The 13884-nt window shown below is 51.5% G+C and overlaps 1 protein-coding gene across 2 annotated transcripts in view; it reads right to left on the reverse strand.

The window, feature by feature from the left end:
• LOC143807461 (anillin-like) overlaps window positions 1–11595 on the reverse strand; it is a 58244-nt gene extending 46649 nt beyond the window's left edge. The window contains exons 1-10 of one of the 2 annotated variants that reach the window (XM_077289027.1): window positions 11455–11595; window positions 9235–9288; window positions 8948–9145; window positions 8462–8514; window positions 8034–8088; window positions 7824–7945; window positions 7648–7758; window positions 7428–7514; window positions 7212–7323; window positions 7035–7100 (exon numbers count right to left, since the gene is read on the reverse strand). In XM_077289027.1, coding sequence (XP_077145142.1) covers window positions 7035–7100; window positions 7212–7323; window positions 7428–7514; window positions 7648–7758; window positions 7824–7945; window positions 8034–8088; window positions 8462–8514; window positions 8948–9145; window positions 9235–9268 — 838 coding nt within the window. In that variant the 5' untranslated portion in view covers window positions 9269–9288; window positions 11455–11595. The remainder of the gene's footprint in view (window positions 1–7034; window positions 7101–7211; window positions 7324–7427; window positions 7515–7647; window positions 7759–7823; window positions 7946–8033; window positions 8089–8461; window positions 8515–8947; window positions 9146–9234; window positions 9289–11454) is intronic. The other variant, XM_077289028.1, reaches the window with a different exon arrangement.
• Window positions 11596–13884: the final 2289 nt, after the last annotated feature.

Genomic DNA, 13884 nt, shown 5'->3' on the forward strand with positions numbered 1-13884 from the left:
ACCTTCTTAAAAAAATCGTGGGAAGCATCAGCAGCAATTATGAAAGCTAACATAGCTGCAACTTCAGTAGCCAGATCAATTAGTATCTGGGTAGAGGAGCTGGAAGCTCAGATCAAAAACAGAACCCCCCAGAGAAGAGATTTTAAAATCCTTACCATTATTGAAGATGGCAACTGACTTCATGGCGGATGCCTCGGCGGAGTTAGTCCGTTTTGCAGCCAGAAACAATGCATTATCTAATGCAGCCAGGCGTGCAGTGTGGCTAAGATCGTGGTCAGGAGATACTCAAGCTAAAAATAAACTTTGTTCAATTCCATTTTCTGGCCTCCACGTATTCGGTCCAGTGTTAAACGATTTACTGGACAAAGCATCAGACAAGAAAAAGGGCTTCCCTGAACAAAAACAAAGGAAAATGCCATCCTTTCAGAGGACCAGATTTAATCCAAGACAGGATTATAGTGGCAAAGGTAAAGCTGGAAGGTGGAGCTACCCTAAAGGGGCAGGGGTAGAGGCTCCTTTCGTGACCAAGGGACAGGCAGACAATGAGGCCAAGCCCATTGGGGGAAGACTTCAACACTTCTCGAAAGGATGACGAAACATCACCCAGAACCGTTGGATACTCCGAACAATTGCTTATGGTTACAGAATAGAGTTTACTCAGATACCCCCCAGAAGATACTGCCTGACCCGCAGCCAATCTCCAGCGGTCCATCAGAGACTCCTAGAGGACATACAGGAGCTCATACAAGTAGAAGCCATAATCCCGGTACCTCTTTCGGAACACTTCCACGCCCACTACTCCAGTCTCTTCTATAAAAAGAGCCAGGAGGAGAGTACCGGACCATAAAATTTAAAACCACTGAACCAGTGGGTATTTTACAGGCGTGCCAAGATGGAGACCATCAAATCCGTCATACCGTTAATAAGGAAAGATTCAGTAATGTGTACAATGGATCTCAAAACCGCATATTACCATGTGCCCATCCATCCCTCACATCAGAAGTACCTCAGGTTCGCAATAAAAGACCGAGGGAAGACACTTAATTTCCAATTTCAGTGCCTACCATACGGGCTTTCTTCCGCACCAAGAATCTTCACAAAGCTTATGGCAGAAGAGATGGCCTTCCTACAGACAAAGAACATTCTCATAGTTCTGTATTTGGACGACCTGTTGCTGGTGGCAGACTCACGACAGCAGATGGAACAGTGTCTAAGAGACCCTGTCGCTTCTAGAGAGCCTGGGATGGGTGATAAATAGTGATGAGCGAATATACTAGTAACTCGAGATTTCTCGAGCACGCTCGGGGGTCCTCAGAGTATTTTTTAGTGCTCAGAGTTTTAGCTTTTAGCACCGCAGCTGAATGATTTACATCTGTTAGCAGCATAAGTACATGTGGGGGTTGCCTGGTTGCTATGGAATCCCCACATGTACTAATGCTGGCTAACAGATGTAAATCATTCAGCTGCGGCGCTAAAAACTAAAACTCCAAGCACTAAAAAATACTCGGAGGACCCCCGAGCGTGCTCAAGAAATCTCAAGTAACGAGTATATTCGCACATCACTAGTGATAAACCTAAAAAAGTCAAGTCTTGAGCCAGAGAAGAGAAAAACCTTCTTGGGGGTCCTCTAAGACTCAGGGAAAGCGTATTCATTTCTTACATCCCACAACTGGCAGTCAGACAAGAAGCTGAGATGTTGGGAAAAAGAGAGCACACCACTTTCAGAAAAGCCATGAGAGTGCTAGGCCTGATGACCTCTTGCATTTCAAGCGTTCAGTGGAGCCAATTTCACTCGATGGTGTTACAGTGAGAGATCCTTTCCAAATGGGACGGAAGAGAAGAGTCATTGGACAACAAAATGACTATAACCAGAGAAGTAAAACGTCCCCTGTCTTGGTGGATCAACATCTCCAATCTACAGCAGGGCAAACCCTGGAGAATGTCGCCATGCATAAACATAACTATGGACGCAAGCCTCAGTGGTTGGCGAGCTCACAGACGGTCGTTACCTTCAGGGAACATGGCCCTCATGGGTGCACAACAACTCATTCAAACTTCAGGGAACTCAGAGCAGTTTGGGAAGCGCTGAGCAGAACTCAGCGGCAGCTCAACAACCTTCATGTCAGAATATTCTCCGACAAGTCAACTACAGTACCCTTCCTACTACATCAGGGGGGGTCCGAGGCACTGCTCTACAAGACCTAAAACAATATTCTCCTGGGCAGAACTCAACGTAAGATCTTTAACGGAGGTACATCTGAGAGGCGAAAAGAACCAAGTGGCAGATTTTCTCAGCAGGAAGAAAATACAACCCGCAGAGTGGGCCTTAAATCAAGAGAGCTTTACACATCTTACAGACATCTGGGGTTTCCCAGAGATAGACTTGATCGCTTCAGGAATAAACTCAAAAACAAAACACTTCTTCGATCGTTGAATCCAGGAGACAAACAGATGGCAGTAGATCAGAGGTGTCAAACTGCATTCCTCGAGGGCCGCAAACAGGTCATGTTTTCAGGTTTTCCTTGTATTGCACAGGTGATAATGTAATCACCTGCACAGAATGATTCCAGCACCTTGTGGAATGCTAAGGAAATCCTGAAAACACTCATGGTTTGCGGCCCTCAAGGAATGCAGTTTGACACCTCTGCAGTAGATGCCTTAGCACAGGACTGGGATATGGAGCTGGAATACGCCTTCCCTCTGCCCTTAATTCCGAGAGGTCTGCGGAAGATCCAAGAGAGTCAGACAACAGTTATTCTAATAGTGCAGTACTGGCCCAAGAGAAGCTGGTTCCCGGTATTGAGATAGATGGGGTAAGGCTAGGTTCACATTGCGTTAGGGCAATCCATTAAGTGCATAGCGCTAGCGGATTGCGCTAACGCAATGTTTCTCTAGGGTCCGCGTTCGCCGTCCCCGCTACCGCAGATCCCCGATCTGCGCTAGCGAGGAACGGACCTCGGGCGCACCTCGGACGCTGCTTGCAGCGTCCGAGGTCCGTCACAAAAGAACGGCACATCGCTAGCGCGTGCCGAAAATGGCATGCGCTAGCGATGCGCTACAGGGAAAAATCACATTGCTGTCAATGGGTGCGCTAACGGACCCGTTGCACGGCGTTAATTGCGACAATTTCGCCGTGCAACGCAGTCCGTTAGCGTTAACCCATTAGCGCAATGTGAACCTAGCCTTAGAGGATCCAATTCTCTCACCATTACAACGGAACCTCCTGACACAGGACCCTCTTGTTCATCAGAAACTAGAGTTCCTACAGCTTTCAGCCTGGATCCTGAGAAGGAGATCCTGAAATTGAGAGGCCTGTCAAAGTCAGTTATATCTACCTTACAAAAAAGTAGAAAGTCAGTCACCTCAGCCATATATCAAAGTCTGGAAAAAATTTTGCTCACATTGTGCAGGCCCAATACCTCTTAAACAGGAACTTAATATCCCTCAAGTTCTATATTTTCTTCAAGCTGGCTTCGACAAAGGTCTAAAACCCAATACACTGAAAGTGCAAATCTCAGCTCTGGGCTCCTTTGATTACCCTCTGGCAGAACACCCCTGGGTGGTAAGGTTCATTAGAGCCACTCAACGTATTAAACCTACAATACGCAGTTCCGTCCCCCCTTGGGACCTAAATTTAGTCTTGAATAATTTACGGGAAAATCCTTATGAACCTCTAGACCAAGCAGATCTCATATCAGTAACACTTAAAGCGGTTTTTCTGCTAGCGATAACCTCAGCCCGACGTATAGGAGAGATCCAACCCCTTTCCATAAGAGACCTATATCTGAGGATCCAGGAGGACTGCATCATCTTTAAGCTGGATCCAGCCTTCCTTCCCAAAGTGGTAACTGACTTTCATAGAAGCCAGGAAATAGTATTGCCCACCTTCTGTGAGGACCATAAAAATGAGAAAGAGCGTTCTCTCCATTCTTTGGACGTTAAAAAAAAAAAAACAAACAGTCCTACAATACCTAAAGCTCACGGAAGGCTGGAGACTAGATTCAAATCTCTTCATCCAGATGGCGGGGGAAAAATAGAGGAAAGAAGGCATCAAAAGCCACCTTAGCTAGGTGGATAAAGTTAGCCATTTCGACAGCATATACATTGGCAGGAAAGATTCCACTGAAAGGCCTTAAGGACCACTCGCTGAGAGCAGTCTCGGCTTCATGGGCAGAGAGTGCAGGGGCTTCCATGGATCAAATTTGCAAGGCCGCAACTTGGTCCAAAATAGATACTTTCTGTAAACATTACAAACTGGACGTTCTGTCAAACCAACAGACGGCCTTTGGGAGGAAAGTCCTCCAAGCAGTAATCCCGCCCTAATAGGAGTTATTTGGTACTTCTGGTGGTGCTGTCAGGAGGGACGTCCTGGAAAAGTAGGGATTAGTCCTACCGGTAATGTAGTATCCAGGAGTCCATCCTGACAGCACTCCTTTTATTCCCTCCCGTATATTTCCTATCTGATGTGGTGTAAACACTTGTAATGGAAATTTAATAAAATAGCGTTGCATCCATCCTGGTGTGGTACTTGGAGAAGACACTGAAGGGCGGAGGTGGGGAGGGGCTATTTAACCCCTTCTGTGTTTCCAGTCCCTATCAAGGATATGAAGGACAACCTCCTGGTGGTGCTGTCAGGATGGACTCCTGGAAACTACATTACCGGTAAAACTAATTCTTACTTATTTTACGCCAAAAAAAAAAAAAGGTAGGCAGTGTTTACAAAGTATAAAAAGATATTATAAAGGAAGAGACATCATATGTACAATGCAATTACAAATAATAAAGGGATTCAAGTTGGAAAAGAACACTTACATTTCAGATCATGGCAAACCATGTGCTATGGAGGATGCACACATCTAGATGCATAAGGGCAGCTGACAGAGCTGCTGTTAGCTCTCTTCCTGGGCCAAGACTGACTCACAACTCACCAGAGTTAAGACATGCCCTCTCGTCGGGACCGAGTTATGAAATGCACGCCTCTTTTCTCAGAATTATGAAAACTATTTTCACGCCTAACTCACTGTGTGAATCTCGTATACGAAAGATGCGATGATCAGAATGTGCCCCACATCATAAGGATTCTTTTAAGTGTAAAGACGGAGTGATTACCTGAATGGCTTACTGAGAAATCCGCACTTTGCCCTTGTTGCATTTAGCTGCTAGCACTTTCAGTGAGTGATAGATCTATCGATGGACATCCAGAATATATAATACCCCATGTTCCTGACACCTATTATACTTTACAACACATTAGGCCTTTGGGTACCTTAGGGTCAGCCACCGCAGAGTGGGGTGTCATACCATGGAAACTTAGGGTGCCACCCTCCACTGCACGGTAGGGCATCCACCAGGGATTTATAGGGCCTGATAGCCGCTATTCCTTTTTTTGGATTGCTCCTATTTTTTCTAATCAAGATATTGTTCTTGACATTTTTAATACAAGTATCCTGGCCTATTAGGCGATATTTTAAGACAACTTTCTAATAAAAGTTACTTTTTAAGGGTTCTTTGTTTTTTTTCTGCTGTTCATGGGACCTCCATTTATAGTTATTTGTGATGATATCTTCAATCCACAACAATCATTCCCCCAGACAACTGCAGGGAATAGATTCTCTCTCCAAGGACAGGAAACCAAACTGAGGTGATGGAGAGGAGCCGCCCATTTATTCTGCAGGTCTCCTGGTCTTGATCCGTCTCAGGTAATGTGGTCATGGATGATCATAAATCCACCCTTGTCAGATCATAGGTCTCACATGTGGTCATTACATCCACCTTATGGGAAGAGCAGGACACAACCGAGGACTCGTGGTGGGAGACAGTCTCTTTCCTGAACCAAGCAATTGGTTCAGGGGTGTAAGTGGGGGGGCTCTCAGGAGTCACACAAACCTGTTTGCTAGTAGTATTGTTTTGTCTGTTGGTATATGGCGCTGTACCCAAGGAATGGAGTCCAGGTGTAATGGAAACCTTCTCAGAGAACCCCTGTTTGTATATTATGGACCCCAGCCTAGAAGATATCCAGTGTAGTCAGGAGCTCTGGTGAAGCAGGCAGTAAGCTCCTGAGAACACAAGTAGAGCGCTCCTAAATACCTCCTGAAATGCCAATACTTGGTCACAGAAGGGGGAACTGTGAGGACAGACCACTATAGGTCTGTGGTCGCCATCTTTTCTTCTAACTTCTTTGTCATGGTGACCAAATAATAGTGATTTGGGAGGGGAGTGGGTGTAGTCTCAAACCGCTATCCATGCCCCTACACTGGGGAGGGAACATTCCTTTGTCTGATACTTAAGTAGCTTGTATGTGCTAATGAAGCAGAAGCCCTGCTTCAAAAAGACATACTGATAGGGAATTTAGATTGTGATCCCCAACGGGGACAGTGATCAGTGATGATATTGTGTGCAAACTGTAAAGCGCTGCGGAATATGTTAGCGCTATATAAAAATAAAGATTATATTATTATTATTATTATAAGCCCTGAGTACACCATACAAGGCTGTGCTGTATCGACTTCCCAAGTGCTCGTACAAGTCTTATTAATTTGGAGCTAAAAAAACACAAAACATAGAAGTATGGATTTTGCGCACACCATCATTTCATATACCAGGGGTGAGGAACCTCAGGCCCCCGAGCCACTGACGGCCCTCGATGACCTTTTATCAGGCCCTCGAACAGATTCTCAGGGACCGCATTCTTGGGCAGAGCTGTATTTTGATTGCCACCAGCTCATTAATTTCTTCTTGCCCTGCTAGCACACACGGTGCTCACTACTTAACACTGAAGGGCATGCAATGAAAGATTACGTCCTGACACCAGTGCCAGGGTCAGGATGGACTTTGTGGGCGCAGTTTGTACAGCCCCCGAAGGACGGTATAAATATCCAAACGGCCCTTCAGAGAAAAAAAAAAAAAAAAGATTCCCCCCCCCCCCCCGTCATATACCTTGCATCACGTGATGAGCGGCCTGTATGACTGGACAGGAGCACACACTACCCGTATAGCTGTACAGAAGACCGCCCCACACAGGACACGGCACATACCTGCTGGAGACTTGCAATCTGCAGCTTCACAGATAAAGGATGGAGGATCTTCTGGGGTATGAGAGTCTGGAAAAAAACAGACATCTCATGTAGTGGCGGTACTGAGGGCAACAGCATCACATGTCCATTACCTACCCCCCCATCACCATACATTACCCCCCAGGTAACAGACCTCACCAGAATCACACGGTCTACGGAGGTGCACTTCAAGAGATGAGACATATCTATCATTGGACAGGTCTCTGGATCCATCGTTGTCTTCCAGAGACAGCTCCACGCACTCCGATCCCTACACATGGATGACACGAGAGGCGTGAGCGGAGCAAGTACTGTGGACGTCGTGTATGTTTGTGGCCTCTGCTCGAACACCCTCCATATGACAACATCACTTACACTGGAATCTGAATCCAACATGGGGCCCATTTTCACGCTCCCGCGCCCGACTCTGACCCGCAGTCTTCGTTTCCCTCCGCTGAGGTCCTGGAGACCAGTGAGGGACGATTCAGGTCCATGAAATGGGCAGTATTTAACAAGTAGTGCCCCTTACACCACACAGGAGGCGCAATCTCACCCATGCGACCCCCACCCTATGCATGGCCACCCACTAGCTTACCTGACTGGCCGATTCCAGGGTCCTCTTCTGTGGCCGACTCATGGATGCCACTCTCCAGGGGTTACTGCGGTCAATCACAGTGCACAGCATGGCCAACTCTTCCTGACGCTCCTGGAGACAATAGATTAGTGGTGTGAGCGGAGAACCATGGCCGCAGCAGGCCCCACAGCTCTCACCTGCCGGAGGCGGCTGGCCGTATCTGTACTTGGAGGCTCAACCTCTACGTGGAAAGAACGAAGGGTGCTGTGAGCCACAGGCAGGACACGCTCTTCCAATGCCCAGTCACATGGAGACAGCCCTGGAAAAGGAGAACAAAGTGTGAGGTCCCGGCCCCGTCCAGCAGAGCACACAGCCTTGGCCAGCATTGCCTCCCTCCTAATGTTTACCGGCCAAAGGCTCCGCGGCTTCCTCTGGTGCCCGATTCAACATCCCCGAGACAGTCTGAGGAGAAAGAGCAGGATCATCACACAACAGAACAGTACAATGGGCAAAACGCCAGGGGACCGGTGAAGGACAAGGCATAGGAAAGTGGAGGGGGTACCAGTAGGGCCAGCCGACCGCAGGAAGGGGGGGCACAGAGCAATGGAAGGCGCAGGACCGGGGGCACAGAGCAATGGAAGGCGCAGCCGCGGGCACAGAGCAATGGAAGGCCCAGCCGCGGACACAGAGCAATGGAAGGCCCAGCCGTGGGCACAGAGCAATGGAAGGCCCAGCCGTGGGCACAGAGCAATGGAAGGCCCAGCCGTGGGCACAGAGCAATGGAAGGCCCAGCCGTGGGCACAGAGCAATGGAAGGCCCAGCCGTGGGCACTCACCTTCTCGCCCTCGATACAGGACAAGGATTCTTCTCGGACATCCTGAGCACCGTCTGCATAAAGAAAGGTAGACGCAGGAACAGAAGAAGCCACCAAAAAGCGATGAACAGGTGATCAGAGATGATGGGAGTAGTACATCAGTAATACACAGACAGAAGATCAGAGCTCCAAGGACAGAGATGATGGGAATAGTACATCAGTAATACACAGACAGGAGATCAGAGCTCCGAGGGCAGAGATGATGGGAGTAGTACATCAGTAATACACAGACAGGGGATCTGGGATGATGGGAGTAGTACATCAGTAATACACAGACAGGAGATCAGAGCTCCGAGGACAGAGATGATGGGAGTAGTACATAAGTAATACAGACAGGAGATCAGAGCTCCGAGGACAGAGATGATGGGAGTAGTACATCAGTAATACACAGACAGGTGATCAGGGATGATGGGAGTAGTAATACGCAGGTGATGTGGGGCCTGGTACCTGTCCTGCTCAGCCCCTGCAGCATCTGGATGCGGCTCCGCACTGACGGGATACTGGGGGTGTCCGGCTTCACCTCCGGCTCAGTCAGACGCAGCAGTGACGTCTGGCCCCCATTGGACGAGGCCTCAGGGTCCACGTTTTCGGCTCCAACTTTACCTGTAGGGAGGCGAGTTCTACTTGGTGACTCGCTGCCCGAATCTGGAGGGGTGAAAAGATAAAGAAGTCAGATGCCAGCAGACCCCTCCCCCAGGCCGCCCTGCCAGACCCCTCCATCACCCACAACTCACACATAAGCTTCAGAGGCGCACTCTTCATCTCCATCCTCAGATGTCAGCAACGTCCTGAAAAGATCGGGAGAGATTATCACTCTTAGGGTACCGTCACACAGTACCATTTTAATCGCTACGACGGCACGATCCGTGACGTCGCAGCGATCGTATGAATATCGCTCCAGCGTCGTAGACTGCGGTCACACGTTGCAATCACGGCGCTGGAGCGATGCCGAAGTCCCCGGTAACCAGGGTAAACATCGGGTAACTAAGCGCAGGGCCGCGCTTAGTAACCCGATGTTTACCCTGGTTACCAGCGTAAACGTAAAAAAAAACCAAACAGTACATACTTACATTCCGGTGTCTGTCCCCGGCGTTCTGCTTCTCTCCACTGTGTAAGCGCCATAGCCGGAAAGCACAGCGGTGACGTCAGACGTCACCGCTGTGCTCCCTTTCCGGCTGGCAGACGCTCACACAGTGGAGAGAAGCTGAGACGCCGGAGGACAGACACCGGAATGTGAGTATGTACTGTTTGTTTTTTTTACTTTTACGCTGGTAACCAGGGTAAACATCGGGTTACTAAGCGCGGCCCTGCGCTTAGTTACCCGATGTTTACCCTGGTAACAAGCGACCACATCGCTGGATCGCTGTCACACACAACGATCCAGCGATGTCAGCGGGTGATCAAGCGACGAAAGAAAGTTCCATACGATCTGCTACGACGTACGATTCTCAGCAGGGTCCCTGATCGCTGCTGCGTGTCAGACACTGCGATATCGTAACGATATCGCTAGAACGTCACGAATCGTATCGTCGTAGCGATCAAAATGGTACTGTGTGACGGTACCCTTATGTAAGGAAGGGGGACAGCACAGAGTACACACAGGACAGAGGGAGGACGGCACAGTGCACACACAGGACCGGGGGAGCAGGGCGGCACAGTGCACACACAGGACCGGGGGAGGAGGGCGGCACAGTGCACACACAGGACCGGGGGAGGAGGGCGGCACAGTGCACACACAGGACCGGGGGAGCAGGGCGGCACAGTGCACACACAGGACCGGGGGAGCAGGGCGGCACAGTGCACACACAGGACCGGGGGGAGGAGGGCGGCACAGTGCACACACAGGACCGGGGGAGGAGGGCGGCACAGTGCGCACACAGGACCGGGGGAGGAGGGCGGCACAGTGCGCACACAGGACCGGGGAGGAGGGCGGCACAGTGAACTCACAGGACCGGGGGAGGAGGGCGGCACAGTGAACTCACAGGACCGGGGGAGGAGGGCGGCACAGTGAACTCACAGGACCGGGGGAGGAGGGCGGCACAGTGAACTCACAGGACCGGGGGAGGAGGACGGCACAGTGAACTCACAGGACCGGGGGAGGAGGACGGCACAGTGAACTCACAGGACCGGGGGAGGAGGACGGCACAGTGAACTCACAGGACCGGGGGAGGAGGACGGCACAGTGAACTCACAGGACCGGGGGAGGAGGACGGCACAGTGAACTCACAGGACCGGGGGAGGAGGACGGCACAGTGAACTCACAGGACCGGGGGAGGAGGACGGCACAGTGAACTCACAGGACCGGGGGAGGAGGACGGCACAGTGAACTCACAGGACCGGGGGAGGAGGACGGCACAGTGAACTCACAGGACCGGGGGAGGAGGACGGCACAGTGAACTCACAGGACCGGGGGAGGAGGACGGCACAGTGAACTCACAGGACCGGGGGAGGAGGGCAGCACAGTGAACTCACAGGACCGGGGGAGGAGGGCGGCACAGTGAACTTACAGGACCGGGGGAGGAGGGCGGCACAGTTAACTCACAGGACCGGGGGAGGAGAGCGGCACAGTGAACTCACAGGACCGGGGGAGGAGGGCGGCACAGTGCGCACACACAGGACCGGGGGAGGAGGGCGGCACAGTGCACACACAGGACCGGGGGAGGAGGGCAGCACAGTGCACACACAGGATCGGGGGAGGAGGGCAAGCACAGTGCACACACAGGACCGGGGGAGGAGGGCAAGCACAGTGCACACACACAGGACCGGGGGAGGAGGGCAAGCACCGTGTACACACAGAACCGGGGGAGGAGGGCAAGCACAATGCACACACAGGACCGGGGGAGGAGGGTGGCACGGTGCACACACAGGACAGAGTGAGAACAGCACAGTGTACACACAGGACCGGGGGAGGAGGGCAAGCACAGTGTACATACAGCACGCCCCCGGTCTCTCACCTGAGTTGTTACGTTGTATCGGATTCTCGGCGTTCAATCTTGGCGCCAATTTCCAGCCCTGTGACTTCCGGCACTAGAGGCTGCACGTCTTCCTCAGTTATTACTGATTACAACACTGTCCCACCCAGAATGTCTGCCGCCGCGCATCCTCTAGTGAACAGAGAATACCACGTGACCCTGCCACAGCCAACCATTGTCCGTGAGCCTCAGTGGGCGGAGCTACCCGGGCCGAGTATTGAATTCGCAGGCTGAATGTGTTGTGGGCGTGTCAGGGGAGTGGCAGTCTTTGTGAGCTGCAGCGCTGATTGGTTCATCAGGGCATCGAAGGCGGCGCATTTAGGAGCGCGCTCTGCTCCTGAGACAGGCTTGCAATATGTGAGGAGCACATTCAGGAGCGCGCATCTATGCCTTTCGGCGCGCATTTCGCATGTAAGGAAGCGCACATTCAGGATCGCGGATCCCTATTCTGCCTGTAGTAACCTGTTTCCTTTATTCCCGGCGTATCTGTATTCTGCCTGTAGTCAGGGCCGGCGTTAGGGGCAGGCAGACTAGGCAGCTGCCTAGGGCCCCCGCTGCCCTAGGGGCCCCCAGCCAGTGGTGGACATACTGCTGATGGCACTGCTCCGGGGCCCAGAGGTGGAGGGGGGCCCCTGCAGGCAGGCCCGGTATCATGCAGGTTCAGGCCCCTCTCACTCCCTCCTGTAAATAGTAAGCTGTTGCCTTTATTCCCAGCGGATCCCTATTCTGCCTGTAGTAACCTGTTGCGTTTATTCCCAGCGGATCCGTATTCTGCCTGTAGTGACCTGTTGCGTTTATTCCCAGCGGATCCGTATTCTGCCTGTAGTGACCTGTTGCGTTTATTCCCAGCGGATCCGTATTCTGCCTGTAGTGACCTGTTGCGTTTATTCCCAGCGGATCCGTATTCTGCCTGTAGTGACCTGTTGCGTTTATTCCCAGCGGATCCGTATTCTGCCTGTAGTGAGCTGTTGCCTTTATTCCCAGCGGATCCGTATTCCCCTCATTACCCCATATCCCACCGCTACAGGGGAGTGGGAAGAGAGTGACTAAGTGCCAGAATAGGCGCATCTTCCAGATGTGCCTTTTCTGGGGTGGCTGAGGGCAGATGTTTTTAGCCAGGGGGGAACCAATAACCATGGTCCCTCTCTAGGCTATTAACCCCTTAATCCCATATGACGTACTGTCCCGTCAAGGTGACCTGCGACTTAATTCCCAGTGACGGGATAGTACGTCATACTGTTTAATGCAACATCGCGACTTAAGTCGCGGTGATCGCATTAAATTTCTGGCGCCATCTTACCTGCAGGAAGATGGCATCGGCATCCCAGGGCCTGGCTCCGTCCCCCAGGCCTCACGATCGCTGTGATTGGCTGTTCAATTCTGAACAGCCAATCACAGCGTTTCTCATTGTTTCAGCCAATCGGAGCGGCTGAAACAATGAGGTCCCAGGCTAGGATCGAGTACCGAGCAACGCCAGGCACCGGCAAAAGACCCCCGGATTGGCGCGATCATCGATCGTGCCCTGATGTACCCGGCTGTCCCCTGCTGTAGCGGCCTGGATCGGTGCTGCAATCGCAGGCCAGAAACTAGTGCAGGCCCTGCAGGAGCTGATTGGCGCGATCGATGCTATCGACGATCGCGCCAATCACAGGGCACAGCGACGGTCACGTGACCGCTGTGTGCCCTGCTGGTGACCTGGCTGTGACCTGCCTAGGATCGGAGGGATCCTAGGCAGTTGCCATGGTCACCAGGGATTGGTGGGATCGATGTTATCATTCGATCCCACCAATGACAGCTCACAGCAGCGGTGTGACCGCTCTGTGACCTGTCTGTCACCTGCAGGTGACCTGTCTGACCGCTCTGCAGGGGTCCCCACTCTAGCTGAGGACTCCTGCAGAGCGGTCACACAGCCAGATCTTGTCTTGCTGGGCCTTGTGCTACAGAAGCCTGTAACACCACAATCCCCTGCGTTAGAAATGAGCGAAAGAAAGAAAACCGAAGAAAGAAGAGAGACTACAAACGTAAGTGTTAACAGCCCCTACCCGATCTCTCTTCACCCCCCCGTCCCCCTTTTTTAACCCCCTCCGTCCCTCTTTACGCCGCCTCCGTGGGCATGTTTAGCAGCCGCCGAGCGTTCATTGGTGACGCAGTTCACCGATCAACACTCGTGCTCGCTTTTTTTTCATCAGCCCCCTTTGCCCAATTCCGTACACCCATCTCGCAGCCACCAAACTTTGATAAGTGACACAGTTCACTTATCAGAGCTTGTGCCTGCCGTTTCCTTTTTTTTTTTTTCACAACACCTGTGCGCACACCCAGCAGCCGCCGAACTTTGATAAGTGACATGGTTCACTTATCAAAGCTGTCGTGCCTGCCATTTTTTTTTTTCCATCTCCTTGCGCTCACCCAGCC

This window comes from Ranitomeya variabilis, chromosome 2 (assembly GCF_051348905.1).
Source record: "Ranitomeya variabilis isolate aRanVar5 chromosome 2, aRanVar5.hap1, whole genome shotgun sequence".
Classification (NCBI taxonomy): Eukaryota; Metazoa; Chordata; class Amphibia; order Anura; family Dendrobatidae; genus Ranitomeya; species Ranitomeya variabilis.